General features: G+C 38.3%; 2 protein-coding genes across 2 annotated transcripts in view; both read right to left on the bottom strand.

Annotated features, from left to right (window-relative positions):
* Nucleotides 1–27,425, bottom strand: part of LOC115832848 (DNA primase large subunit-like) — a 127,308-nt gene that overhangs the window by 54,660 nt on the left and 45,223 nt on the right. The window lies entirely within an intron of this gene.
* LOC115832353 (40S ribosomal protein S3a-like) lies at nt 954–1,722 on the bottom strand. Its single transcript, XM_030802821.1, has 2 exons — nt 1,646–1,722; nt 954–1,605 (listed from the first exon to the last, which is right to left on the bottom strand). Exons 1-2 carry the CDS (start codon nt 1,720–1,722, stop codon nt 954–956), a joined length of 729 nt encoding a protein of 242 aa, XP_030658681.1.

Genomic DNA, 27,425 nt, shown 5'->3' with positions numbered 1-27,425 from the left:
TCCCAGCTGTGGCACTGGCAATACACCAATATGCATTTCTACCAAAGACAGCAGTAAGTTACTTTCAGAGGTATTACGTTAAATGATTGAACTCAAGAAAAACTGTAAAGCAGGCACACCTTTATCCAGTTCCAACCCTGTTCTCAGAGCCTCTTTCACAACTTTGTCTTCTATCCCAGGCCCACCCCGGGTTTAGTGACCTTATTATATCTTTTAAAGTATTTATGCCCAAATCTATTCAGACACTATGGTGTAAACGTCTCTTTGCTGAGATGAACAGTGCATGGTCTTCCTTAGAATAAAGTCTTTCCTACAAGGAAAAAAAACACAAGACTAAACATTACTCCTATTTTCTTTTCTTTCTTTTTTTTTTTTTTTTTGAGACAGAGGTCTCACTTTGTTACCCAAGCTGGAGTGCAGTGGTGTGATCTTGGTTCACTGCAACCTATGCCTCCTAGGTTCAAGCCATTCTCCTGCCTCAGCCTCCTGAGTAGCTGGTATTACAAGTGCCCTGCACCACGCCCAGCTAATTTTTGTATTTTTAGTAGAGACCATGTTGCATGTTGGCCAGGCCGGTCTTGAACTCTTAACCTCAGGTGATCCACCCACCTCAGCCTCCCAAAGTGCTGAGGTTACAGGCGTGAGCCACCACACCTGGCCTACTACTCCTGTTTTCAAAGCAACAAAAACTTCATTATGCAAGGTCAACTTGAAAAATAAAGTGAGAATGGTTAAAAAGTATCCTTTAGAGAGAGATCTGTATTCAAAAAGGAACATCTTCTTGACTTAAATGAGGCAAAAGAGCCATGTATATGTGCACAAAAATCAGCATAAGGATATGGCATTTAAAATTTTTTAATTTTTTTTTTCTCACAAATAACACTTTTTATTTGCCACTATTTGAAGTCCAAACTTTAAACAGATTCTTGGACTGGTAGTTCATATCCATCAGCTCATTCAACTTTAGCACCTGTCTCGTCCACAGTGGCTTTTCCAGAACTACTGCCTTCACCATGAAGCTCCATAAGCTTTCCCAATTCAAACTTGGGCTTCTTCAGCATTTTTACTTTTCTAACGAAGACATCATGGAGAGGATAAATATGTTGGCAAGCCTTTTCTAAGTCTTTTCCAATGCTGTCTGGAATCAATTTATTGACCACTTTTTTCAAGTCATTTGTCTGCACCTCTCGGGTCATGATTTCCATCATCTTCTTCCGGATTTGGTGGACCTGTTGGTGCTGAGCGTAAGAGGTCTTCCGTATCTGATTGTTACGTTTTTTAGTAAAACCAACACAGAACAGATGAAGCAAGTAACCATCAGTAGTCTTGACATCAACATGAGCTGCAATCATTGTCTGCCATTTTTTGACCATGGAACACATTTTGTCATGGGTAAGATCTATGCCATGGAAGTTAGTCAGGCAGTTTTTACCCTGAACATCTTCAGTAATCAGCTTGAATTTTCTAAATGCAACTTCATCATTCTGCAAATCAGCAAGACTCACTTCAAACACACGACCCTTGAGACCATCAGATGCAATTTTGGTTCCTTGGGTCCTGGTGACGAGCGTCTTTCCAATATTTCTTATATTGAACATAGCACTCCATTGTGCTTTCACACATTGTGCTTTCCACATTGGTATGTGCTTTCACAGCATACCAATCTTTCTTAGAAAATGGATCAACCACTTTCTTCTTGGCTCCCTTTTTGCCGCCTTTCATAAGGCGCTTGTTCTTGCCAACCGCTATGATGCTAGTCAGAGAGCCAAAAGGCAAAATTTTTTAATTTTTAAATTTATTACACATGCAGGTTTGTTACACAGTTATATTGTGTGAAGCTGTTAGGGCTTTTAATGATCCCATCACCCAAGTAGTGAACAAAGTATCCAATAGGTAGTTTTTCAACCCTTCTTCTTTTCCCTCTCTCCTGGCTCTAGGTCCTGTCTATTATTTCCATCTTTATGTCTATGCGTACCCAATGTTTAGCTCCTACTTATAAGTGAGAACATGCAGTATTTGATTTTCTGTTCCTGTGTTAATTCACTTAGGTTAATGACCTCCAGCTGCATCCATGCTGCTGCAAAAGACATGATTTTGTTCTTTTTATGGCTGTGTAGTATTCCTTGGTGTATATGTACCACATTTTCTTTAATTCACCTTTGATGGGTACCTGGGTTGATTTCATGTCTTTGCTATTGTGAATAGTGCTGTGATAAACATAGCCCTCAGAAATAATGCCGCATATCTACAACTATCTGATCTTTGACAAACCTGACAAAAATAAGAAATAGGAAAAGGATTCCCTATTTAATAAATGGTGCTGGGAAAACTGGCTAGCCATATGTAGAAAGCTGAAACTGGATCCCTTCCTTACACCTTATACAAAAATTAATTCAAGATGGGCTAAAGACTTACATGTTAGACCTAAAACCATAAAAACCCTAAAAGAAAACCTAGGCAATACCATTCAGGACATAGGCATGGGCAAGGACTTCATGTCTAAAACACCAAAAGCAATGGCAACAAAAGCCAAAATTGACAAATGGGATCTAATTAAACTAAAGAGCTTCTGCACAGCAAAAGAAACTACCATCAGAGTGAACAGGCAACCTACAAAATGGGAGAAAATTTTTGCAACCTACTCATCTGACAAAGGGCTAATATCCAGAATCTACAATAAACTCAAACAAATTTACAAGAAAAAAACAACCCCATCAAAAAGTGGGTGAAGGACATGAACAGACACTTCTCAAAAGAAGACATTTATGCAGCCAAAAAACACATGAAAAAATGCTCATCATCACTGGCCATCAGAAATGCAAATCAAAACCACAATGAGATACCATCTCACACCAGTTAGAATGGTGATCATTAAAAAGTCAGGAAACAACAGGTGCTGGAGAGGATGTGGAGAAACTGGAACACTTTTACACTGTTGGTGGGACTGTAAACTAGTTCAACCATTGTGGAAGTCAGTGTGGCGATTCCTCGGGGATCTAGAACTAGAAATACCATTTGACCCAGCCATCTGATTACTGGGTATATACCCAAAGGACTATAAATCATGCTGCTATAAAGACACATGCACAAGTATGTTTATTGCGGCAGTATTCACAATAGCAAAGAGTTGGAACCAACCCAAATGTCCAACAACGATAGACTGGATTAAGAAAATGTGGCCCATATACACCATGGAATACTATGCAGCCATAAAAAATGATGAGTTCATGTCCTTTGTAGGGACATGGATGAAACTGGAAACCATCATTCTCAGTAAACTATCACAAGGACAAAAAACCAAACACCGCATGTTCTCACTCATAGGTGGGAATTGAACAATGAGAACACATGGACACAGGAAGGGGAACATCACACTCTGGGGACTGTTGTGGGGTGGGGGGAGGGGGGAGGGACAGCCTTAGGAAATATACCTAATGCTAAATGAGGAGTTAATGGGTGCAGCACACCAACATGGCACATGGATACGTATGTAACAAACCTGCACATTGTGCACATGTACCCTAAAACTTAAAGTATAATAATAATAAAAAGAAAAAAGAAAAAAAAAACAAAACTTGGGCTGGGCATGGTGGCTCACACCCGTAATCCCAGCGCTTTGGGAGGCCAAGGCATGCAGATCACCTGAGGTCGGGACTTCGAGACCACCCTGATCAACATGGAGAAACCCCATCTCTACTAAAAATACAAAAAATTATCCGGGTGTGGTGGTGTGCGCCTGTAATCCCAGCTACTTGGGAGGCTGAGGTAAGAGAATCGCTTGAACCCGGGAGGCAGAGGCTGCGGTGAGCTGAGATTGCACCATTGCACTCCAGCCTGGGCAACAAGAGCGAAACTCAGTTTCAAAAAGAAAGAAGAAAAAGAAAGAAAAAGAAAAAGCATGAAGGGGTTTAAGTGATTGTGTGAAGAGTCTTTCAACATGTGCTTAATGGGCGTAAGTTTACGTTTCCAAAAGGCAATACTTAATCAACTGTCTTTAAGCATCTGAAGATACTACTAAGCCTAAACAACAACAGAAAAGTTTTTATTTTTAAAAACTTTGAACCCATGGAGGAGGTAAACAGGGACAAGCTCCTATGAAAAAGAAAATAACCTATAAAAAAGACAAATTAGTTTCAAACAGGAAAACTAAATACATCACAGGAATATGATTAAATTTCGTAATTATGACAAGCCTAAAGAAAGTATACAGGAATACCAAGCATTAGTTGTTCCTCTTCATCTTTCTGAATTATCTGAAATTTTGCTTTGTTATTTCAGAAAATACTGCTTTTTCATTTCCATCAGTTGCTCATATCATGCAGTATAATTTACTTCATTTTCATAACATAAATTTCTTATATGCATTTTCAGTTTTCTCTGAGTTTCTAATTGTATTTCTTTGTTGTTGCTGCTGGTGATACTTTTCAATTATAGAGATTTGTTGTTGTTTTAACCTTCCTCTCACCAATAGTATACCTTGTAGTTACAGGTTCTTAACAATTCATAATACATCTATCTTCCTTCTCTTTGAAGACAATTTTCATGACTTTTCTTGTTTTATGTTATAATCTGAACTGTTTAATTTTAGGCCTTCTAATCAATTGTTACAGTAGAATTTCTTTTTATCTCTCAGAGATTAGTTCCAATAGTTATTAACTCTCATAATGAAGGAAAGAATAAGTCAGTCAAAACTGACTTAGAACTAACACAGATATTAAATAGGCAGGTAAGGACATTGACATCATTGTTGTTACTGTATTCTTTATATTTAAAAAGTTATGTAGAGGCCTGCAAAAGAAAAAAAACACATTGAATTTTTAGACATGAAAATCATGATATATGCTATGGTTTGAATGTGTCTCCCAAAGTCTGTGTGTTGGGAATTTAATCCCCAGTGCAACAGTGTTGAGAGGCGGGACTTTAAGGGCTGATTAGGTCATAAGGGCTCCGTCCTCATGAATGAATTAATGTTTCTATCACCAAAGTGGTTTAGCTATTTTGAAAGTGGCTTCATTATAAAAGCAAGTTCAACCTCCTCTTGGTCTCACCCTCTCTTGCCCTTCCACCTTCTGCCATGAGATGACACAGCACAAAGGTCTTTGCCAGATGTTTGTGCCACACTCTTGGACTTCCCAGACTCCAGAACTGTGAGCCAAATAAATTTCTGTTCATTATAAATTAAAAAAAAAATAAAAGTGCAGGTGTCTTTTTGGTAGAACAATTTATTTTCCTTTGGGTATATACCTAGTAACGGGATTCCTGGGTGGAATGGTAATTCTATTTTAGTTTGAGAAATCTCCAAACTGAGGATTTCCTCAGGGGCTGAACTGATTTGCATTCTTGCCAGTAGTGTGTAAGGATTCCCTTTCCTCCACAATCTCACCATCATCCATTAATTTTTGGCTTTTTAATAACAGCCAGATACAACATTTCTTCAGGAGGACATTTTAACCTTCTTTTTAGTGGCAGGTGTTTCTTACCTGCAAGAACTTGGAACTCTAATTTACATATTAAAAGAAACAAAGTGAGAGTCTGCTAAACTACAAAGTGACCTCATTATTACTCACCAGTGCCCAGAATTTAGGATACCAAAATCATTAGAAGCAGGTCCTATGAAGATTAGTTATCATAAGTACTAACAGAAACTCAAGCTCGGCATCAGGGTCACACATGTAAGTGAACCTGCCAGGAGGAAAAGGGCATGAAACCATCCTATGGCCTTTTCTTAGCACACATTCTTGTGATAATTTTTTGACTTACTGATTATGTTGTCTTGAGTCAATACCTTAAAGTCTAATGTATAATTTTGATAACCAGAGTGATGTTATAGGCATTTAATATATGGTGCCCCCTTTTAAATTCTTATGTAACTAAATTACTCAATTACTATCTATTAAACTAAATTTGTAATCAGTCACCTATAGATCCAAATACTTCCCTTTAACTCTTAACTTCAAACACAGTTTAACTCTTAGAGATCATTGGAACATCACACATATTCTAACCAAACCACACACCAAAGGAGATGTGGAGGCCCCAAGGAGTCCAGGAGGCATAAATACTAATGGTTGAAGTCAGATACTCAAGTTTAAATATTGTCTGTACTACATGCTAGCTGTGTGACCTTGGACAGTTTACTTAACTTCTTTGCAACAATTCTCTTTAATGTAAAAAAGGAGTTATATCTATCACATAGGGTTGGCTTGGGGATTAAATTAGCTCATTTTCATAAAGTACTTGGTATAGTGTCCTGCACACAGTGATAAAATGCTCTCCTTGACCAAACTTTAGTCAGGCTCTTCTGAATCCTCATCTCAACTAGGCCTTGAGCTTTGGATTTCTGTGTTCCTCTTTACATCTCTTTACACACCCAGTTGTAACAGGAATCTTACAAAGTCAGTTGAGAAAGAACTCCCCAGATATTTAGATCACCCTCAATATCTGATCAAATTCCTCACTGCCAGCCTTGATATCTTATCACCCTGGCCAACCTGTAGCAAGGATCCTGTTAGTTCTGTTTAACCAGAATCCCCTTACCCGTGACGTTTCTTTCCTCTTAGTAATTTTTCATCCACTGAGCCCCCACCCTGCTCTCTTGTCCATGCTATTTGGAATTAGGAATCCCCACTCATGCATGCTCTCTATATGGAATTAAGCCCAGTTCTATACTGGAATCCCTTCTTCTATTGCAGCTATTCCTGAATAAAATCTGTTTTTACCATTTTAACTACTGTCTCTGATTTTTCTTTAACAGTTTTTGGTCCATGATTCAGATCTGGATCAGAACCACCTTGGACCCTTGGACACAATAAGCAATCTCTCAGCACACACCAAGACTTTGTCTTCAGTCTGCTTGCTTTTTGAGTATCTGGTGGTGAGTGACTCCAATATCCAGTGCTCCAGATAAATGTCCATCAAATCACAGTGAGGACAGATTTTGATTAACATTCTGATTACATTGTCTGAAGCTGGATTAGAGGCCCAGACTTCTTTGTTTGAAAGGAATCTACTCAGCTAGAAGTCTTTCTTTCTGGGGCTCACTGTGTCAAGTAGACATTCACTCCCTGACTCATGAGCCTGGCTCTTGGCTGGAAAATTCTTCCTGGATCTTGTCTCCTGGGATGGAGACTTTTCCTGGCTCTTTGTTTCCAGTGGCGATCCACTCCCCAATGCCTGGGCTGGAATTATTTCCCTACTCTTTATGAGGCCTCTCTCTTCTGTCTGTTTCATCCTGCTTCTCCCATGGGAACTTCTCAATTGAAACCTCACCTTATCAAACTCCTGCTTTGCCACTGTAGTTCTAATGCTGTCTGCTTGCTTTGTCACTGGCAAAGCCTTACCAAAAACTCTCTTCAGCTATGGTGGGGGCTCCTGGTGTATCCCTAAATTAGTCCATCTAAAAAGAGCCCTAGAGCAAAAAGGAACAAAGCTTTTGGATGCACAGTGGTCTGCTTATTTCACTTGGTATTAAGAAGCCAAAAACAGCTAAATAATTCAAATCTCAGTCAAACTATTGAGGCTCTTCCACACTGTCTTTAGAAAAATTTTTCTTAGTAAAGTTCCTAGAGCTCTCAACAGCACCTCCATATTCCCCTCCCAGCTTTCCTTTATAGCCTCCTCTCCCAAAATCTCTTCCACCATCTGCCCCCTCCTCCAGTCCCTCACCTCCCTGTAACCAAAAGGTCCACTGGCCTCCATCTCCTTCAGATGAAGCCCAGGATCAGCCACTACCTGTTCCCAAGTGAGGCTAATAGAAGAGAGAACATTTAAGCCTTGGTCTATGTCTGAATTGCATCCTATCACCAAATACTTTCCTGACCACAGAAAAGAAAGGGAAAGGTTTGTTGAACAATTTAGAATCATTCTAGGTGCATATTCTCTGGGATTCCCTGATTTAAATCAACGTATCTGCCTGTTGGTTGGGCCTGGAAATGCCTCCCTTTGCTTTGAAGAAGCTAAATGGACCCCTGTTTCTGATGAACCCCAGTTCCTTACTTGGGCTCACTCAAGGGTCTCAGGCTACCCCGATACCCTGAGGGATGTAAGAAATTACTAGGAGTCATCCATCAAATCTCTCCCATTAAAATTGATTGGTCACATATCTAACATTGTAAATAACAAACTGATGAAACTGTGGCTATCACCATCAATTAAACACAACATGGAAAGACAATTCAGGGGTGGAACTGACTTTCCAAACAGCCTCTGCTCAGGCCATGCAATCTTTGTAAGTAGTTTCAGGCCAGACCTCCATGACACATTACAGAAAAATAATATTAATTAACAAAATGTATACATGTCTAGGCTCCAGACATTAGCCCAATAATATGAAAATAGTGTTTCAAAAACATTGGAAAATACACAATGCAAGCTTGTGGCACTGCAGTTAAAACAACTGGAAAAACCTGAAATTTTTAACTCACAGCAAGCTCCACAATGGAAGGCTCCCATTGATCTCAACAATGTGCTGATATCGTGAGGAAAAAAAGACACTGGGCCTGGAATTGCCCAGTACCCAAGAGAAGGGAAAAACCCAAGTCCCCTTCCTCGCCAGAGAACTGTCTATTTTCCTCCAGAGAAGCAAATGTCCCAGTGCCCTCAACTACTACTAAACTTGCATGAAGAAATAATGCTACAAGTTAAGAGCCTCCATGTCTCTCATCAATAACAGGACAACACATTCTACCCTCAACACAACCTCATTTACTGCCCCCTTCCCCAGAGTCACCAAAGTTTACCATTGGTGGGTTTTGATGCTTTGCTCCCAGCTCATCCTCATCTCTAGGGGACCTCTTAAAGGTCAACATAATTTTCTACTCAGCTCCACTACCCCAGTAAACTTGTGTGGAAAGTATCTTCTCATGAATGGAGGTACAAAAATTCCTGCTGGACTGCTTCTACCTGCCCCTGAGTCTTCCTCTTCATGTCTATGTCCCCTAATGGTTTTGTCTGACTTCCCCCAAGCAGGGAGTTCCTTTGCACACTTCAACCTATCCACTTAAATAAAGATTTAAGCAAACTATTAAAATTATCTAAGGTATATGCCATACAGAACCCATATAAGGTAGAAACAGATCCTTCCAAGCCTCTCCCCAGGATTTCCCAATATCATTTAAATCCACAAGGACTAGCGGTTGCTCTCCCTGATAATGAGAGGCTTATTAGACATAAGTACCCACTTCTAATCCATGCATTACTCCCATTTGGCTATTAAAAAGTCAAGTGGGAAAGGATATCAGTTCCTTCCTGGGATCTATCAGTTACACTGTCAAATCAAGATTTCCCTTGGTGCCTAATCCTAACACGATCCTGTCTGTTATCTCTTCCAACATGCAATATTTCATGGTGATTCATTTGTGTTCTGCCTTTTTTTTTTTTTTTTTTTTGAGACAGAGTCTCACTCTGTCGCCCAGGCTGGAGTGCAGTGGCTTGATCTCGGCTCACTGCAAGCTCTGCCTCCCGGGTTCACACCATTCTCCTACCTCAGCCTCCCACCACGCCCGGCTAATTTTTTGTATTTTTAGTAGAGATGGGGTTTTACCATGATAGCCAAGATGGTCTCGATCTCCTGACCTTGTGATCAGCCTGCCTTGGCCTCCCAAAGTGCTGAGATTACAGGCATGAGCCACCGCTCTTGGCTGTGTTCTGCCTTTTATAATATTCTCCTTCATAAAGAATCTCACTACTACTTTGACTACACCTGGGAAAATAAACAATACACCTGGACTGTTATGCCCCAGCGATTTACTAAGGCCCTACATATTTCTCATGAACCTATTTGATGGACTTAAAATTCCAAGAAGACTCCACTGTAATCCAATATGTAAATGACCTCTTTCTATGCACTTTCAGTTATGACAACTCCCTTTAGGACACTGAATACTTTAAGGTAATGGCAAGAAAAGACCACAAAGTTTCTAGAGGAAAAGTTTAATTATTCTGTGTGTTCAATATCTGGGTCATGGTATTTCAGCTGCAGGTAAAATTATCTTCACAGGCAGAGCTTCTACTATTCATTATTTTCCTCTTCCTGAAACAAAATAACTGAGAGATTTTTGGACCTTGTGGGCTATTGTAGGATGTGGATACCTAACTTCTCATAGACGGATGATTGCCTTTAAGGTTCACAGCCTTCCCTATGACTCTTCCTCATCTGACATTAGTCTTCTCTTACATTTTTCTGTCCCTAAATTTAGGAGCTCCTTGTTCTCCCCCAGCTCTGCCTTTTCCTTCTCTCTTAGCAAGACTATTCATCTACAGAGCTTTGGCAAGCCTGGGCTGCACTAGTCACCACTTACCATAACGCCACAGACTGAGGGTACTGTGCTTCCTTTCCTGTGGGCACATCTGACATTTCCAAGATTCCTGTGAGAAATCAAAATTCCTATTTTGCTATACCTTCCCTCTCTTCTTCCACCATTTTAAACCAGATAAATACCCATTATGAGAAAAACCTCTGAATATACTCTAGTCTATCCTTGCAAGGGTCATGTCCACTCCCGTCATAATTTTACCATCAATTCTTTTCTGGGAACAAGCATTTGTCATTACACTTCTCCAGCTGCCATTAAATGCAACATAATGCCCCCAAGCCACTACACGTTCCTGGACATCTCTCATCTGAATGCAAATGTCCCCACTTCCCCTCTCAGCCTAATTTCTCTCACCCAACCCAACCACACACAGACCACCTCCAAAAAATCCTTTCTCAATCATTGAAATGTTTATTCTTTGGTCACCTTCGGCCATCAGATAATTATCTTGTGACTCCGGGCTAGCGCCCAGTGATTCTTATTCTGTCTGTGGAACTCAAACCTATTAGCTGTTACCAGCCAACTGGAATGGATCTTGCTACCTCTCTAATCTTACTAATCCCTTCATCTACTTGATTCCCCACAATTTCTTTCCTTTTTTAAAGTTATCTCTAAAACAATCACCCACTCCCTCCAGTTGACCACACTCTCACTATGAGAGCAAAAGAGGTATCCAGAACATCACAGGTTCTGTTGTAGGTGATCTTGGTTACTCAGGTGGTGACTTAGATAGAAAGAACAGCTACACGAACTGGGCATAAGTTCTATCCATGATCTCAAGACATTAAGAAGTCTCAGCAGATGGTTCAGCTGGTCTTTACTGAAAAGGAACTGTACGCAAGATGGACTTAGATTGCTGAGAGAAAAGAATAATGCTTTATTTCCTTGAACAAAAGGAGCAACTGACAAGATGCCCTCCTTGGCCAAACTTTAGTCAGTCTCCTCGGAATCCTCTTCTCAACTAGCCTTGACCTTTGGTTTCAATTTTGCATAGCATAGTTGTAGTAAGAATCTTGCAGTCAGTTTAGAGAGAACCCCCTACTCTCAGTATCTGTTCACCTTCAATATTTGATCACCCTCGGTATCTAATCAAATTCCACATCCCTGCACTCTCCAATAACCCCCTTGGTATCTCATCACCCAGCCTGTCTTGACCAAGAATCATTTTAGGTTGGCTTAACCAGAATCTCCCCACTCCTTAAGTTTCTTTCCTCTCTGTAATTTTTCATCCATTAATGCCATCTTGCTCTTTGGCTATAAATCCCCAGTGGTCTATGCTATATTCAGAATTGAACCCCGTTCTATACTAAGGTCTCTCTTCCCCTGTTACAGTAGTTCCTGAATAAAATCTGTTTTTACCACTGTAACTACTGTAATGTACAGCTCTACTTTTCTTTAAAAAATAGTAAGCACTCAATACTTTACAGTTACTAACATTACCAAGGTTGTCAGTTTTACTATTAACTAGGAAAAGCTACCTTGAGTAGGTCAGACCCGGTGTGTTGTTTAATATTACTTAAATTACTTATGTTTTGCCTCCAGCTTCTTCATTAGAAAAACCTGCATCTAGTTACTCTCTCTAACTCCTCATAGGAGCTTAAAAAAATCAGTTAAGCAATTTGAAGTCTGTAACACAGCTGGAAAACATTGCTTCTGTTACTCTAATTCAGCAAATTACCTCCTATGGTGTATTAAATATTCCTTTTTCTGCTCTGTGAGAGTTAATTCATTTCTCATCAGTGAGAACTTTTCACAGGCTTGTGAAGCAGCAAGGTGTTACAGAGATAACACAGATTTTGGTTCTAACTCTGCCACCTACTAGCTGAATTATGTTAGGCAATTATAAGTTACTCAGTCTCTTTGTAGACTAAACTGTAAGTATGTATTATATGCTATAATTATTTGTATAAAATTTGTAGAAACTAGTTTGTGCCATTTTGAAAGGTGAAATTTATAAAATAGTTCATTTTATAATCAAATATATCTCTGAAGACTCCTGGGAGTTCCCCTGAAAAGGTGTTAAAAATTGTAAAAATTTCATCTATTACGAAGGTTCCATCCAAAAGAGCAGGATATATGTTCTTCGTCTTCATTTCTTAATCTCTTCCCCTGAAGCCATGGAGAACATTTTCAGTTCTGGACTCCAGAGTATACAGAATTTCTTTCTCAAATTTCCCGTGGGGCGAGGTCAAGACACAGTTTTAAAATTTTCATTGACCACATTGTTTTCAGAAAATGGAAAGGAAATAGTGAAATGCCAAAAATCCACAGAATAAGTATTAAATAGAATAACTTTATGTAAACTGATGTGGCCACTCATTAAGCAGACCACTTTCAGTGATGTCAATAGATCAAAAGAAAGGTCAGCTGTGTATCAAAGGCTCTGCCGTAATCATCAGAGGAAAATGGAGAGCTGTCTGTTCAGGAATACTGGAGGTAGGCTGGCTAGTGGGTTTGTTTCACCTTTTTCACTATACCCAAATAGACTCAGAAAACAAAGTTTGAGGGCTATTTGTCACCTGGGGCTCTGTGATTTGCATCATTCTTACTATATCTATTATATTCAGTCAGATATTTATTAAATATAATTTCTAAATTCCTAATGGGGAATTTAGTACAAATGCACTACTGTTATTAGGAAAAAGAAAAAAAACAAAAACAAAAAAAACCAGGGTAACACATAGTGATGTTTCAACAACAGTAGCTTACATTTCTACAGATCTTTAGTGTTTAACAAGATGATTCTTCCTGGACTTTTCACTAACTGTAAGGTATGCAAATTAGATATTTGTATTTTATAAATGAGGAAACTAAGGTTTCCAGAAGTCAAGTGGATAGTTATTTCAGTTACTTAATGGGAAAGCTGAAATTAAAATCCTAGTCTTCTACATTCTAGAAAATATTATAAAATTATAAATGGAGAAAAGAAATAAACACATATAACCAACTATCAGTTATCCATTCAACTACAGGCTGCTTCCCCACTGTCACTCAGTTGCTTCAAGGGTCATCTGAAAGTCGCACTGAACCACAGTTAAACAAAATGTTTCCTATTCCAACGAAAACCAGAGAAAAGTTATCTACTGTCTAAAGAAATAGTAACTCTAACAAGTCACTCATATTATTTATCCAGTTTCTAATTTAACAGAACTTTAGAATAATAAAATATGGCAAACTTGAAGTTAAAAGTCTAAACTAAAACATACTAAATAGTGTTTCAGTATGCTTTCAGATGGCCAGTTTTCTTCACATTCCAGCTTCCTATAATTATCAAGTTGAGGACACGACAAGGAACTGAAGTACAAAATCAGAGAAAAGGAAGTATACAAATGGAGAGGAAAGGATATAGAACACGCCATTGCTTATTAAACTAGCAACTTGATCTGGAGCCTTAGGAAATTTAGTTTTCTTACCAGTTAGAATTAGGATTTGAAAGCTGGAACAGGCTTCAGACCTTACCTAGTGTAGCCATTATTTGACAGTAAAACAAGGAACAGAGGGTCTAACCCTAAATTGCAGGGTGTTAGAAAAAAAACCTTTCTAACAGGCATGGTGGCTCCCAACTGTAATCCCAGCACTTTGGGAGGCTGAGGCAGGAGAACTGCTTGAGTCCAGGAGTTTGAGACCAGCCTGGGCAACATAGTGAGACAAAAAATTTTAAAAATTAGCTAGGCATGTTGCCCCATGCCTGTAGTCCCAGCTACATGGGAGGCTGGTCTGGAAGGCCTTAGACCCCACGTTGCCTAGTTCATGTGCCTCTTGTTCACTTCTTTAAACCCTGTGTATAGCACAAAACCTAGCAAATTGCAGCTGCTCAGTGAATGTTTACTTGGCCGAACTGTTAGGAATCTTTTTTGGACTGTATGTTCATAGGGTCATCCCTACCAGAGAACTGAAAGCTAAGCTTATGACATATTTCTCTGTTAACTTTCAGTGCCAAAAAAAGATTTAGCAAGTAAGTTCCTGCCCCTAAATACTAAAACTTAACATACTATTTAAATAGAGGCCTTCAACAGGAGGAAATGGTCAGGGGGAGTTCTACGGGAGATAATTTTCATCAGCTATCTGTTCAGACAGGTATGCCTACTATTAACAATATATTCATGATAAAATTTTCACCCTTATTTTAGAAAAATCTGCTTCATTGATATGAATGCCACTGATGTAACAGCAATGAAAGTTTATTAAACTTCCAAATATAATTTGCCAAAATTTGAGATAGAAACCACAGACAACCCTTCACTTAGGAAGTAAAACATTTACTAATCACATACTTCTAGCCTAAAAGACTAGATTTAGTAATCCTCAAAAGGTGGTCAATTTAGTCTCTATCTCAGTAGTAGAAAAGGAGCCAACATAAAACAAGTATCACCAGAAAACCACAGGAGTATGCCGAGTGATGCAGAATTTGCTAGTCCAAGATAGTTGGCTCAGCTTTAATAAATGGTCTTTTCACTCCACAGAAACAAGAAAACTGAAAACATCATCCAAGTCTGCAATCAGAGACTGCACAAGTTAGCTGATCAGAGCTAATCTAGAGAGAAGCTGCCTTTTCTGCACAGAAACAAGAATTATGATTTTTAAAAATGTTTTGAGGAATTAAATGCAAATTTATTTCACTTTTACTAGATTAGTTTCACCCTATTTACTTATTTTCTGTCCCCACCTCCCTTTTTCTTTCTTTTTTCTTTTTTTTTTCATAGTTGTTTTTCTAGAACTCATTATCTGGCCACTTTACTCAACAGTGAATATTTTCAAGTATTGACTATTTTGATAGAATTTTTAAAATCTAACTTGATCATCAAAAAGATGTCTAAAGATACTACAGATGGGGTTCAAAACATGCTATCCCAAAATACGGCACTTTGGCATTTCAGGAAATAGCGAAAGCAGAAAAATCACTCTCATTATCCCCTCGACCCTTCTCCCCTAAAGCAGGTTATAAAACCTAGAAAGAATTCTTTGACCTCTCTTCTCAGTAAGAACTTCATTCCAGAGATGCCCTGGAGGAAAGAAATGTCCTTATCGGCCGGGCGCGGTGGCTCACGCTTGTAATCCCAGCACTTTGGGAGGCCGAGGCGGGCGGATCACGAGGTCAGGAGATCGAGACCACGGTGAAACCCCGTCTCTACTAAAAATACAAAAAATTAGCCGGGCGTGGTGGTGGGCGCCTGTAGTCCCAGCTACTCGGAGAGGCTGAGGCAGGAGAATGGCGTGAACCCGGGAGGCGGAGCTTGCAGTGAGCCGAGATTGCGCCACTGCACTCCAGCCTGGGCGACAGAGCGAGACTCCGTCTCAAAAAAAAAAAAAAAAAGAAATGTCCTTATCGCTGAAGACACAGGGATACAGAGAAGAATGTGAACAAACAGGCCTTGCAAGCTTCTCCCCAGTTTATTAGATTATATCCCTTTTATCTTATCACACTTCCCTATGACCACTTGTCATCAAACTAAGCATAAAAATAGTTTTTCCTGTTTGAGTTTTCATATCCTTATGAAGGTTCCTATGTCATATAAAACTCATATGAAATAAATTTGTATGCATTTCTCTTATTAATCTGTCTTTTGTTATAGGACCTCAGCCATGAACCTAAAGATGGGTGAGGAAAAAATCTTTTCTCCCCTACACTACTCATAACCTAGTAAAAATATTATGTGCAATGAGTCTAAGGTTTTTAAACTTTCAATTAATTAACTAATTTTATTTTTCGTAAACAGGAGATCTGGCTATGATGCCCAGGCAGGTCTCAAATTCCTGGCCTCAAGCAACCCTCTGTGCTGGGCCTCTCACAGTACTGAGATTACAGGCATGAGCCACTGCACCCGGCAAAGTCTAGGGTTTTGAAGAGCTACCAGGAAGACTGAAAAATGTAACTCCTTAATCCTACAAATGTTAAGAAAAACAATGTTTTTATATAAACATTGAAATATTTTTATATATTGATATATTTCAATATGTTTCTGGGTGCATAAAGGTTTAGAATTGTCATATTAGTAGACTATACCTTTTATCACATATAAAAACATAACTTTGTCCATTTTAATACTTTTCTCCTTGTACTGCATTTTGTATAACGTTGTCACTCCAAGTTTCTTTTAAATTCCCCCTTGCTTTTACCTGCTCCCTCCCTCCCCATGCCCAACTTTATTTTCAATCTTTCTGTATCAGGACAACTTAAATAAGAAGCAAATGGGTAATTGGTTACCCAGGGCTACCCTCTAGTGGTTACTCATAGCATATTAAAATATACCTTTTTCTGTCAATGTCAAAATTAATCAAACTTTACAAAAAAACAAGATCTTTAGCACACTTCTACTTACACTGTTAATTATCAAATTAGCTCCAGAATAACTCTTAAACTAAACTGCTGAAGGATTAAATTATTTTCACAAAGTCACAACAATATCCTGAGATGTTTCACTTGTTAGATTACATGTTATCTTCTAGTCATCTAAGCATTACTACATAACAGACAACCAAAAGAACAAAATTACATAAAATTTTTAAAGCTAGCAATAAATAATAGAAGACTATATCATGCCTTGAAATGACAAATGTGATGAGATGAAGTTTTAATTTACTGTGACAAGCCAGACTGTTCCTGTACAATTTCAAGGACAAAGAAAACATGGATCTATAAGCCTCCTGTTGTAGGCAAGGGTTTGTTTCTTTTCTAAAGGTCAAGCGCCAATAGTTCACACTTGGTGAGACTAAATTCCCTAAGGGCTGCCTCTGAAGGAGATCAAGAGACAAATGTATCCAAAAAAAAAGCTGTATCAAGAATTAGAAAAAACATATGTTAGCTGACAGACGGCTAATGTATTTTTTTAAGAGAATTTACAAGGCTTTTTGGAGACATGGTTGATTCAGGACTGAGGCAGGGAAAATACAGGATGAGTCTGAAGCATCCGTGGGGTGCTAGAGAGGACGTGCTCAAAAGAAGGAAGGACGTGTGTGAAAAAAGCACAGGAACCAACCTGAAAGAGTGCCCAGTGGCCAAAGCTGAACATTTTGGACAACAAAATCAGCAACAAAGACTGTATTATAACCCATAGAATGAAATACATATCCATGAATGTGCACCAACATAAATAACTGAATACATAAATAAACGGGAAGAAAGGACAGTTTTTCCTTATAGGAACATTCCAATAATAAATGTAGATGGAATAGGGGAAACAGAAAATAACCTTTAGGGCACCTTAGTGAGAATACTTGCAGGCAAGATCCATGGAGGGATGACAAAAATCAGTGGGGAAACAGGATATTTGCATAGTCTAAAAGTATGTCCCCCAAGATGTTCTGAGGAGAACATAGTAACCCCACAGTGGAGAAACCCAGCAGATACCACTTTAACCAAGTGATCAAGGTTAATATCACCAGCGATGTTATAATTATTAATAATAAGTAATAAGTGTTGATATCACGTGCCCTTAGAGGGATACGATGAGAAGCGAACATCACGCCTGTCCTGCCAAAAATGCATAACCTCAATCTAATCACGAGAAAACTTCAGACAAACCCAAAGTAACCAGTATCCTTCCAAAGTATCAAGGTCATGAAAAGACAAGGAAAGACTGAGAAATTGTCACAGACTAGAAGAGATTAAGGAGACATGACAACTAAATGCAATGTGGAGTCTTGAATTGGATCTTGGAACAGCAGAAGGACATTAGTGAGAAAACTGGTAAAATGTGAATAAAGTCTCCAGTTACAGTATTGTACCAATATTAATTTGTTGATTCTGATAAGTGAATAATATTTGTGCAAGATGCTAATATTAGGAGAAGCTCGGTGAAGAGTATATGGAACTCTTTGTACTGTTTTTGTAACTTTTCCATTAGTCTAAAGTTTTCTCACAAATAAAAAGTTTATGGCCGGGCTCAGTGGCTCATGCCTGTAAATCCCAGCACTTTGGGAGGCTGAGGCGGGTGGATCACCTGAGGTCAGGATTTTGAGACCAGCCTGGCCAATATGGTGAAACCCCATCTCTACTAAAAACACAAAAATTAGCTGGGCGTGGTGGTGGGCGCCTGTAATCCCAGCTACTCGGGAGGCTGAGGCAGGAGAATAGCTTGAACCCAGAGGTGGAGGTTGCAGTGAGCCAAGATCATGCCACTGCACTCCAGCCTGGGTGACAGAGTGGCACTCCAGCCTGGGTGACAGGGTGACACTCCGTCTCAAAAAAAAAAAAAAAAAATTATATACCAGGCAATGGAAAAGTAAAACATAGATTACCTCATTTGATTCTCCTAATAACTAGGCAAAGGTGGTGTGAATATCTCTATTTTACAGCCTAGGAAATTGAGACTTCGAAATATTAAGTGAAATGTTCAAATGAACACAGTAAGATGTGTCAGGACTGAAACCTTGTTATGACTTGTTCAAAGTCTCCGTTCCTTCTACCATGTTACGGGGATCTGCACAGGCCTGTATCCACCCAAGAAACACAAGTAATCTCTTCTAAAACTAGAGTAAAATTTTAAAGTGGCAGCAATGCTAAAAAAAACAGCAGAGGCTATATTCAGAATCTAGTGGCAATTTTTAATTTGCTTAAAATATGCAGTTTTTGGGGAAACATGGTCTTCTGTCAAAAAGGCAAATTATTATATATTTAAATAAAGTCATTTGTATTTACTATGACATCCAGCTAGTCTTATAAAACTATACAAATTACAATATACTGCTATGCTACCCAATATGAAGTATTAAAAAGATGATTTTGTAACAAAGGTCATTTAACTTCAATAGGCATAGATGTTTTATTACATAGTTCAGAGATACCTAAAACAGATAAGAGGGGAATTTTCAGATGTCTTAGTGCTTTTTTCCTTGCAATTTGCAACATGAAACCATTTACCTACATAAACACCACATAAATGTTATTTAGTACAAAGAAGCAGCATATCAAACCCTATAGAAATATCTGAGAAAATGTCCACGACGGAAGAGAAATGCTTCCCCCTTTTCCCTTTTAGTGATACGTTACAGGCATCACAGTAATGATAGGTTACTTCATTTTGTAAATGACGATAAAGGATCAGAATTAAAGCCCTAAACAAAGTGGTTCCTTTCTCATAACCAAATGTAACTGAATTAAATTATTGATGGGTTGTGTTCTCTGCAGTGCAGAAAGATGGCTCTGCCAAGGGAGGGCTATGTAAACGTCATTGGCTTCAGGTTATCTGTTTACTTCTGTACTTCACTGTGATTTATCATTAAGAAACTGAATTTGTTTTGCCACACTATCCCCCCTTTGAATGAACTGTACACTGGAAACATGCCAATAGAAAAAGAAGACAAATCGTATTTTTTCCCAATTCTACAACCTAATAATTTTTAAAAGCACATATTTTTAAAGGTTAGAAGATGCTTTAAATATCCTAACAAATTTCTCATATTTATTTATAGGAATTTAACTTAAAAATTAAAATATCAATGGTATATTATCATGAACATGCCTAAAACAACAGTTGGGAAGAACAAGCTGAGCACAGACTAAATCAGACAATTTAGGCTGGGCATGGTGGCTCACGCCTGTAATCCCAGCACTTTGGGAGGCCGAGGCGAGTGGATCACCTGAGGTCAGGAGTTTGAGACCAGCCTAGCCAACATGGTGAAACCTCTATCTCTACTAAACATACAAAATTAGCCAGGGGTGGTGGCGTTCGCTTGTAATCCCAGCTATCTGGGAGGCTGAGGCAGGAGAATAGCTTGAACCCAGGAGGTGCAGGTTGCAATGAGTCTAGATCGCACAACTGCACTACAGCCTGGGCGACAAAAGCAAAACTCCGTCTCAAAACAAACAAACAAACAAACAAAAACAGACAATTTAATACACTTTAAAGTGTATCAAAGTTTTGAAGTCTGTAGCACCTTAATCAAGAAAAAAATACAGATTAAAATGAATATTAAAACTACCTATATTTTATATATCAATGATCACCCCTCAAGAGTAAATTTTCCAACCACTTGGTAATTATCTCATTTATTTTCACAATATCATTTAAGTATGTAGGAATAGTTAACTTATTTATATTTGCTGATGGCTAGCTGAGTAACAGAGACCCTCAATAGAAAATCTAAAACTCCAATCTAGGTCTGCTGATTCCCTATCCAGAGCTCATTCACTGAATCATAACACCTCTCAGCTATTTACAACGTGTAGTGAAGGATACAGAATAGCTTGTCGCAATGTATTAGAAAAAGCAAATACATCATAGTTGTGTTCAGCAGTCTACTAGCCTCCCTTTTCACGTCTGGATACATTTTACAATTCAACAGATAAAAATCACCATTTAGTGTGATAGAAATTACTATCTTATTTATTGGCTCTATTAACTCGACAGTGAGAGAGAAAAAGATGGATCTTGGGCTGGGTCGTTCATGGTCCTTCTAGCCCTGATTTCTATCTATAAGGCAGGAAGAAAATCTAAGTGTATTGTTTATCCACCAGGAGATTGGTCTGGGCCATGTTATGTTTGAGGAGCCTATTTGGCATCCAAGGGGAGACACAGAGCAGGTAGTTGGGTATACCTGACTCTAGGATAAGAAGAGCAGTCTGGCTGGAGGATCTATGAGAATGCAAACTCCAGGAAAACAGGGATTTTGTCTGTTTTGTTAAGTTCTATACCTTTAAGCACCCACAACAATGCCCAGGACATACCAAGAGCTCTATAAGTATTAGATGGGACTTCATGAAACTGCCATGATATCGTACTATTTTTGATCTATACTAACAGCAACTTCATATGATTCCATCTAATACTTACTGAACAAATGATACTCTGTAATTTTTCATTTCACAGTCTCTCCTCTGGATCTGAGCTAAAAAAATTCCTGCCTTATTGGAAAAAGAGTACAGCAGAGTGGGTAGAAGATCCTGAAGTTGGTCCTTGCTCCTTTTCAGACCCTGAGGGTCTCAGTCTCCCTCTTTCCCGGCTAGTGCATTACAGGCACACTAAATATTGTTGGTGGTGATGATAACAGAAATTACCTTTTCCTAATATTTCCTATAGGTAATTATTAGAAAATTAAAAGTAGCCACTTGCAAATTATATAACTAGTTGATTTTAAATAAATTTACGGTATTTTTCTCAGTACTGTTACGGGGTAGAAGGTTCTGATCGTGAGTTGTCCAGGTCTTTGGCACACTGAACACAGAACTGAACAGCACACACAAACAAGCAAGGAAAGTGTAGACTTATTGAAGTGGGAGGCGATAGTAGTGAAAGTACACTCCACAGAATGGCAGCAGCCCAAGCAAGAGGCTCAAAAGCCTTGGTAGCAAAGTCTTCTGGGGTTTAAGTACCCTCTAGAGGTCTCCCATTGGTTACACCCTATGTAAATGAAGGGCTGGCTCATGCCAATTAGAGGCCAAAGTGAACTAGCCCATGGCCAATCAAGGACGAGCTGGATTGGCACCTTATTTATGCAAATGAAGGTCCTAAAATGGACCAATCATAGGCCACAGTAGAGGCTTTCCTCACGGCCAATCGGAGGCTGGTGTGAATAGGCATCTTATGCAAATGAAGGTCCTAGAATTTAGTTCCAGGAAGTTTGCATGAATTGGCCTTAGGTTCCCTGCCTTCAGAGCCTATTCTTTTGCCTCACTACTACAGTTATCATTTTATAGCTAAAGTTTCTCAGTAATAGATTATTTCTCCAAAGCCATAGCACAAGAGTAGATAGGTAAACTCAAAAGTCCTGAAGTTCAATTTTGGGCTTAATTCGTTACAACTTGTCTCTACCACCAACTACGCTGAAACTCTATATATGTGTGTAAGGATGTTACTATGCTATTTAATTACATTAAGGGATTTTTCTGCCCATATTTGTTTTCCTATGCTATATCACATTTAGAAACTTCCAAAGACAAATCCAATTGCTTATAATTTTACTTGGATACTTTACCTGAATAGATTATCACATGAAACAACTTTTCTCCTGAAACACACACACACGTGTATATAATCTTTAAAAGCTTATATGAGTGATCTTTAAATTACCATACTGCTATATAAAATTTCCATAGTTCTCTTTTTGGTTTATCATGTCATAAACTGAGCATAAAATAAGAATTATTTTCTATTCTGTTTTATAAAGAAATGCTGTTCCTGAAGAACTTCAATATATATTAATTCAAATTTAATCATTTAAATAGACTGTAATAAAAAAACAAAGCTGAGGATGGCTATGCAAATCTGAGCATGGTGCTCTGATAGGACAACTTCTAGGATCACCACTCCACTAGCCACTTCACATGTAGTTGAACTTTCTTTAAAACTCAAAAGCTGCCTCTGATGTCCTATATAGCATACAAATGAGCAGAACAATAATGAGAAACACAACACACGTAAAATTACGGGAATAATACTATTTTGATGTGCAGCTTAAAGAGTAATTTGTTGAATAATAATCCCCAAGTCAAGTTGACACATTAACTTGCTTCTAACGAAATGAAAGTATAGGCCAGGTGTGGTGGCTCAAGCATGTAATCCCAGCAATTTGAGAGGCCAAGGCAGAAGGATTGCTTGAGCCCATGAGTTTGAGGTTAACCTCACATACAGTGAGGTTATTCTATGACTGTGCCACTGCATTCTATCCTGGGGGACAGAGCAAAAACCTGTCTCTAACAAAAGTAAATAAATAACTAAATAAAGAAAAGCACAACATTACTTTTCAAACTTAAGTAGTAGCAGATGAGAGCCCTTTGCCAAGCAGCTACAGCATTAGGTGATTTGTAAAAAGGCTAGAATTTGTTTTACCTTGTAATACCAAACAATTCACCTTTCACAAAATGTGCTGCTCTGGCTTGTTTAAACAATGGATGTACCCCCATAACGTGATTTGTTCTCTCTTTCTTAGCTATATTCATCCAATCTGGACAGTGAACTGTGATGGCAGGGACATCTCTCTATTCCCTTAAATCTCTCTGCCTTATGCCCACTGTGCTTGATAGTGAGGATCTTGAAAAACTATAAATTAAATTCCACAGGTATGCAAACAAAATTGCATATAAATGTATAATGTACTGTTAAATCTCAATTCCTTAAAGTTTCAGAGGATTATTATCTACTCTTCCCTTCCGTTATGAAAACATCATATCCCACAAACCTGCAAAATTAAGTTACCCAACCAACAAGCACAAGCTGTTTAGCTCTTAAATTGAGGTGACACAATGTGCAAAGGAAAGTCACCTTAATTCCACTATGGGAAAAAAAATGCACTAAAACCCATCTCTCTGAGCTGAGCCTTCATTCAATATTGAAACAAGTAATCTCAAATTCCATGGTTTTGGCTGCTGCTCAACACTATTCCATTCAACTGGGGATTGAACAAAGCAATAAAAAGGAGCTTTAATCTGCCTTTTCTTCTCCTTTTTGCTATACTACATTGACAGCATGTTGTTCATTAATTAAACTTTTTCTTCCCTTAAAGAAATAGACTGTAGGGTGCTATACTGGACACTGAGGAAGCAGGCAGGAAATAAGAGGCATAAGTTAGAAAAAATCTAGGATTTAAAAATTGCAGTTGGAGATACAAAATATTCATGAACGATAAAACAAATATAGAGGAACATTTCAACAAATACAAAGTAAGATGGTAAGTATTTAACACATACAGGGGTTGACATGGAGGCAGAACTAGGAGTGACTAGTGGTTCCTCTCACGGATTTTACATGAATCAAGACAGCTCCACCTTGATGACTGAAACAGTTCAGGTGCCTTGCACATTTTCTGTCATCCACTAGAAATGGGGTTATGAATTTAAGTCTTTGGAGGCTATGAACCCAGTTAATAATGACTAATTTGCCAAATTTGCTGGAACCCTCAGAAATAAATTTTGGTTTTGTGAGCCTGACTTGTGTTTCTTACATAAGAAGAGAATGCATTCACTGTTGTTGGGTTTTTTTGGGTTTTTTTGTTTGTTTGTTTGTTTTTGAGACAGAGTCTTGCTCTGTTGCCCAGGCTGGAGTGCAGTGGCTCTGTCTTGGCTCACTGCAACCTATGCCTCCCACGTGGAAGCAATTCTCCCACCTCAGCCTCCCAAGTAGCTGGGATTACAGGCTACGCCACCATGCCCAGCTAATTTTTTGTATTTTTAGTAGAGACTGGGTCTCACCATGTTGGCCGGGCTGGTCTTGAACTCCTGACCTCAAGTGATCTGCCCGCCTTGGCCTCCCAAAGTGCTGGGATTACAGGCGTGAGCCACCACATCCAGCCTTCACTGCTGTTTTTGTTCTGTATAATAATAGGCACAATAGGGAGATCATGAGGAAAAAACATAATTCTTATTCATTACCTTACTGATATGTAGGAACTTTTGCTTTGATAATAATTTAAAGAAGATATGCCATTTCTAATTTGCCATCTTAAAGCTCAAAATAATAATGCAATAAAATTCTAAGTTTATGCAAAATCTTTTGACAGAAATGACAGGTGTTCTAAAGGGAAATGATTAAAAGGTAAAAAAGATGAGAAAATGCTTTTCATGTATTTTTTATTTGGGTTTTAGATACCTCAATGCGAGAGAACTAGAGGAACACAGCATTCTTTACTGTTTTATCATTATGTAAATCAAATAGATTTTCTTTTCCAATAAAATTCTATGTGTAAATTGCCCCTGTGCATATCTTGCTGGCAAAAAAGTTATAGGAATGACACCAATTTCATGGTAACTTTAATTAAAAAAATGCTCCAACCTGAAGATAAAGGTTACACACTTTCTTGAAGTCTCTCACTAAAAACTGATGACCAGTGGAAATTTATCTTCTCATCAGCCATAAAATAGTGACTGCAAAATTCAATAATCTTGAATGCATAGTTCAAAATTTGTGATTTACTGTTTGGCAAATAAAAGTTATTTTCTAACCATAATAATATTATTGAGGGCTTACTCTGTTCTAGGCACTGTTTTACCTATATTATTGCTGCTTTACATCCTGGAAAGCCACTTGATACTTTTTTATTAGAATCCCCAGAAAAGAATCCATCCTTTCAATGTTCATTTCCTGAGTATTTGACAACACAACTAGAAAAATTATCTTAATGTTAGAAAAACAGTGCTGTTCATAGATATGAAGAGAAAGCCAGCAGCATATAGAGAAATGGGAGAGCCAAGATTATTATTGACAGTGAATAGGAAAATATAATCAAGTTCATGAATTCTAAAAGGAAATTAAAGACATTTGCTAATCAGGTGATCACAAAAGAAATCCACAAGAAAATAATGGGCAAGAATAACTAATAAAGTTAAACAAAGCGGATGGGCGTGGTGGCTTACACCTGTAATCCCAGCACTTTGGGAGGCCAAGGCAGGCAGATCATGAGGTCAAGAGATCGAGACCATCCTGGCTAACATAGTGAAACCCTGTCTCTACTAAAAATACAAAAATTAGCTGGGTGTGGTGGCACGTGCCTGTAGTCCCAGCTACTCAGGAGGCTAAGGCAGAATAGCCTGAACCTGGGAAGCAGAGGTTGCAGTGAGCCAAGATCACGCCACTGCACTCCAGCCTGTCAACAGAGCAAGACTCCATCTCAAAAAGAAAAGAAAAGAAAAGAGAAAAGAGAAAAGAAAAGGGTAAGAACCGAAATAAAGACTGAAGGTTGATGAATTCACCTTAGAATTCACAGGCAGATTATAAACCTTAATATATGTTTTTCTCATTTAATTATACTTTACAAGTTTATGTTCAAATTCTATTTTCAAAGAAGTCTGAGTAATGAACATAGATGATGGCATTCAGGGAGAAAAGAAAGACCATAAGCAAATCTAGATTTAGAACTTCCTTACTTTTTGTAGTTATCAGTGTTTTGGTTTCAAGAAAAATCAATATTGTTTACTTAATTTGGCAACAATTAATTTTTAACTAATCCAATTACTTAAAAAATTATTAGAAAATTATACTCTTCACAAATGCCACTTACTGTTAATATCTGCAACTTTTCCTACTATCAAAAGGGCTCATTTACTTCCTTTCACATTAACATCCATAAAATAGTATTTGTTAACTATCAATAATTTTTTAAAGTAAATTAACAACAGCTACAACGTACAGAGTGCCTATATGTTCTCAGCAGCGTGTCAGGCACTTGACAGACATTATCCCCGCTCCTCATGAGAACCCACAAAAAATAGAGATTATTATTCCCATATAAAAATAAGATATAAGACAGACCTTAGGAAAGGTAAGTGTCCTGACCAGAATGATAAAATGAACGTTAAATCTTAACAGACCCAAATAATCATCACTGTACTCCCTCATAACCAATATAGCTCATCCTAACTTTGGTGCAATAGCAATCTGAAGTTCAGAAACAACTTATGCTTATAGAAAACTTACTTAAGTCTTGATCATCACCAAAAAGTAGGCATTCTTTCTTTCCTTTAGTTGGGGAGAAAACAGAGGCCCAGAGAGGGTAAAAAGCTTTTCAGAGCTCCCAAAGAGGTTGCAAGGGCCTGGCCTGTGGCCTTCAGCCTTTAGATCCAATTTTCTTTCTAATGCTCAGGCCTTAACCAGCATAGGTGAAAACACATGTATTTGTAGCAAAGTACCTGGACAGGCACACCCCCTTTAAGTCTTAGATTGCTCTCCAATCTTCACATATAACCACATGGTTGCTCACCATTTTTATTATTCCCTTAATATCTTTGTAAGAATAGAATTTTCTATACATTTTCCTTTGACAATCAAACCTGTTAAATAGAAAAGCCAAGATTACTGCTTCCAATTTTATTCTATTCTATCATAATGTTCTACAATGGTGTTTCATTCTCAGATACAGAAATGCTGGGGCATGTAGTGAACAAGTAATACTGAAAAGCTGATTCAAGGAATAAATAATAAATAGTGGGGGTTTTCCCCATAAAATATTGACACAGAAGCCTGCAAACCTGCAGTTCTTCAGACGTCAGCTCTTCCTACCTCAGATCAGGGTGACGTAATCTCACATAAACAATGAGGGGGAAAGACCAATAAAAGAAGGTTGAGGATCTTTACAGTAAAACAAAACCAAGTTACTCATTGCATTTGGGTGACATAGTAAATGACACTATTGGTCACGGAAAAACATATTTGCCTACCTATCCACCTAGAAAATTGGACTGGG

This window comes from Nomascus leucogenys, chromosome 3 (assembly GCF_006542625.1).
Source record: "Nomascus leucogenys isolate Asia chromosome 3, Asia_NLE_v1, whole genome shotgun sequence".
Lineage (NCBI taxonomy): Eukaryota > Metazoa > Chordata > Mammalia > Primates > Hylobatidae > Nomascus > Nomascus leucogenys.
This window is presented reverse-complemented; position numbering and strand designations above follow the sequence as displayed.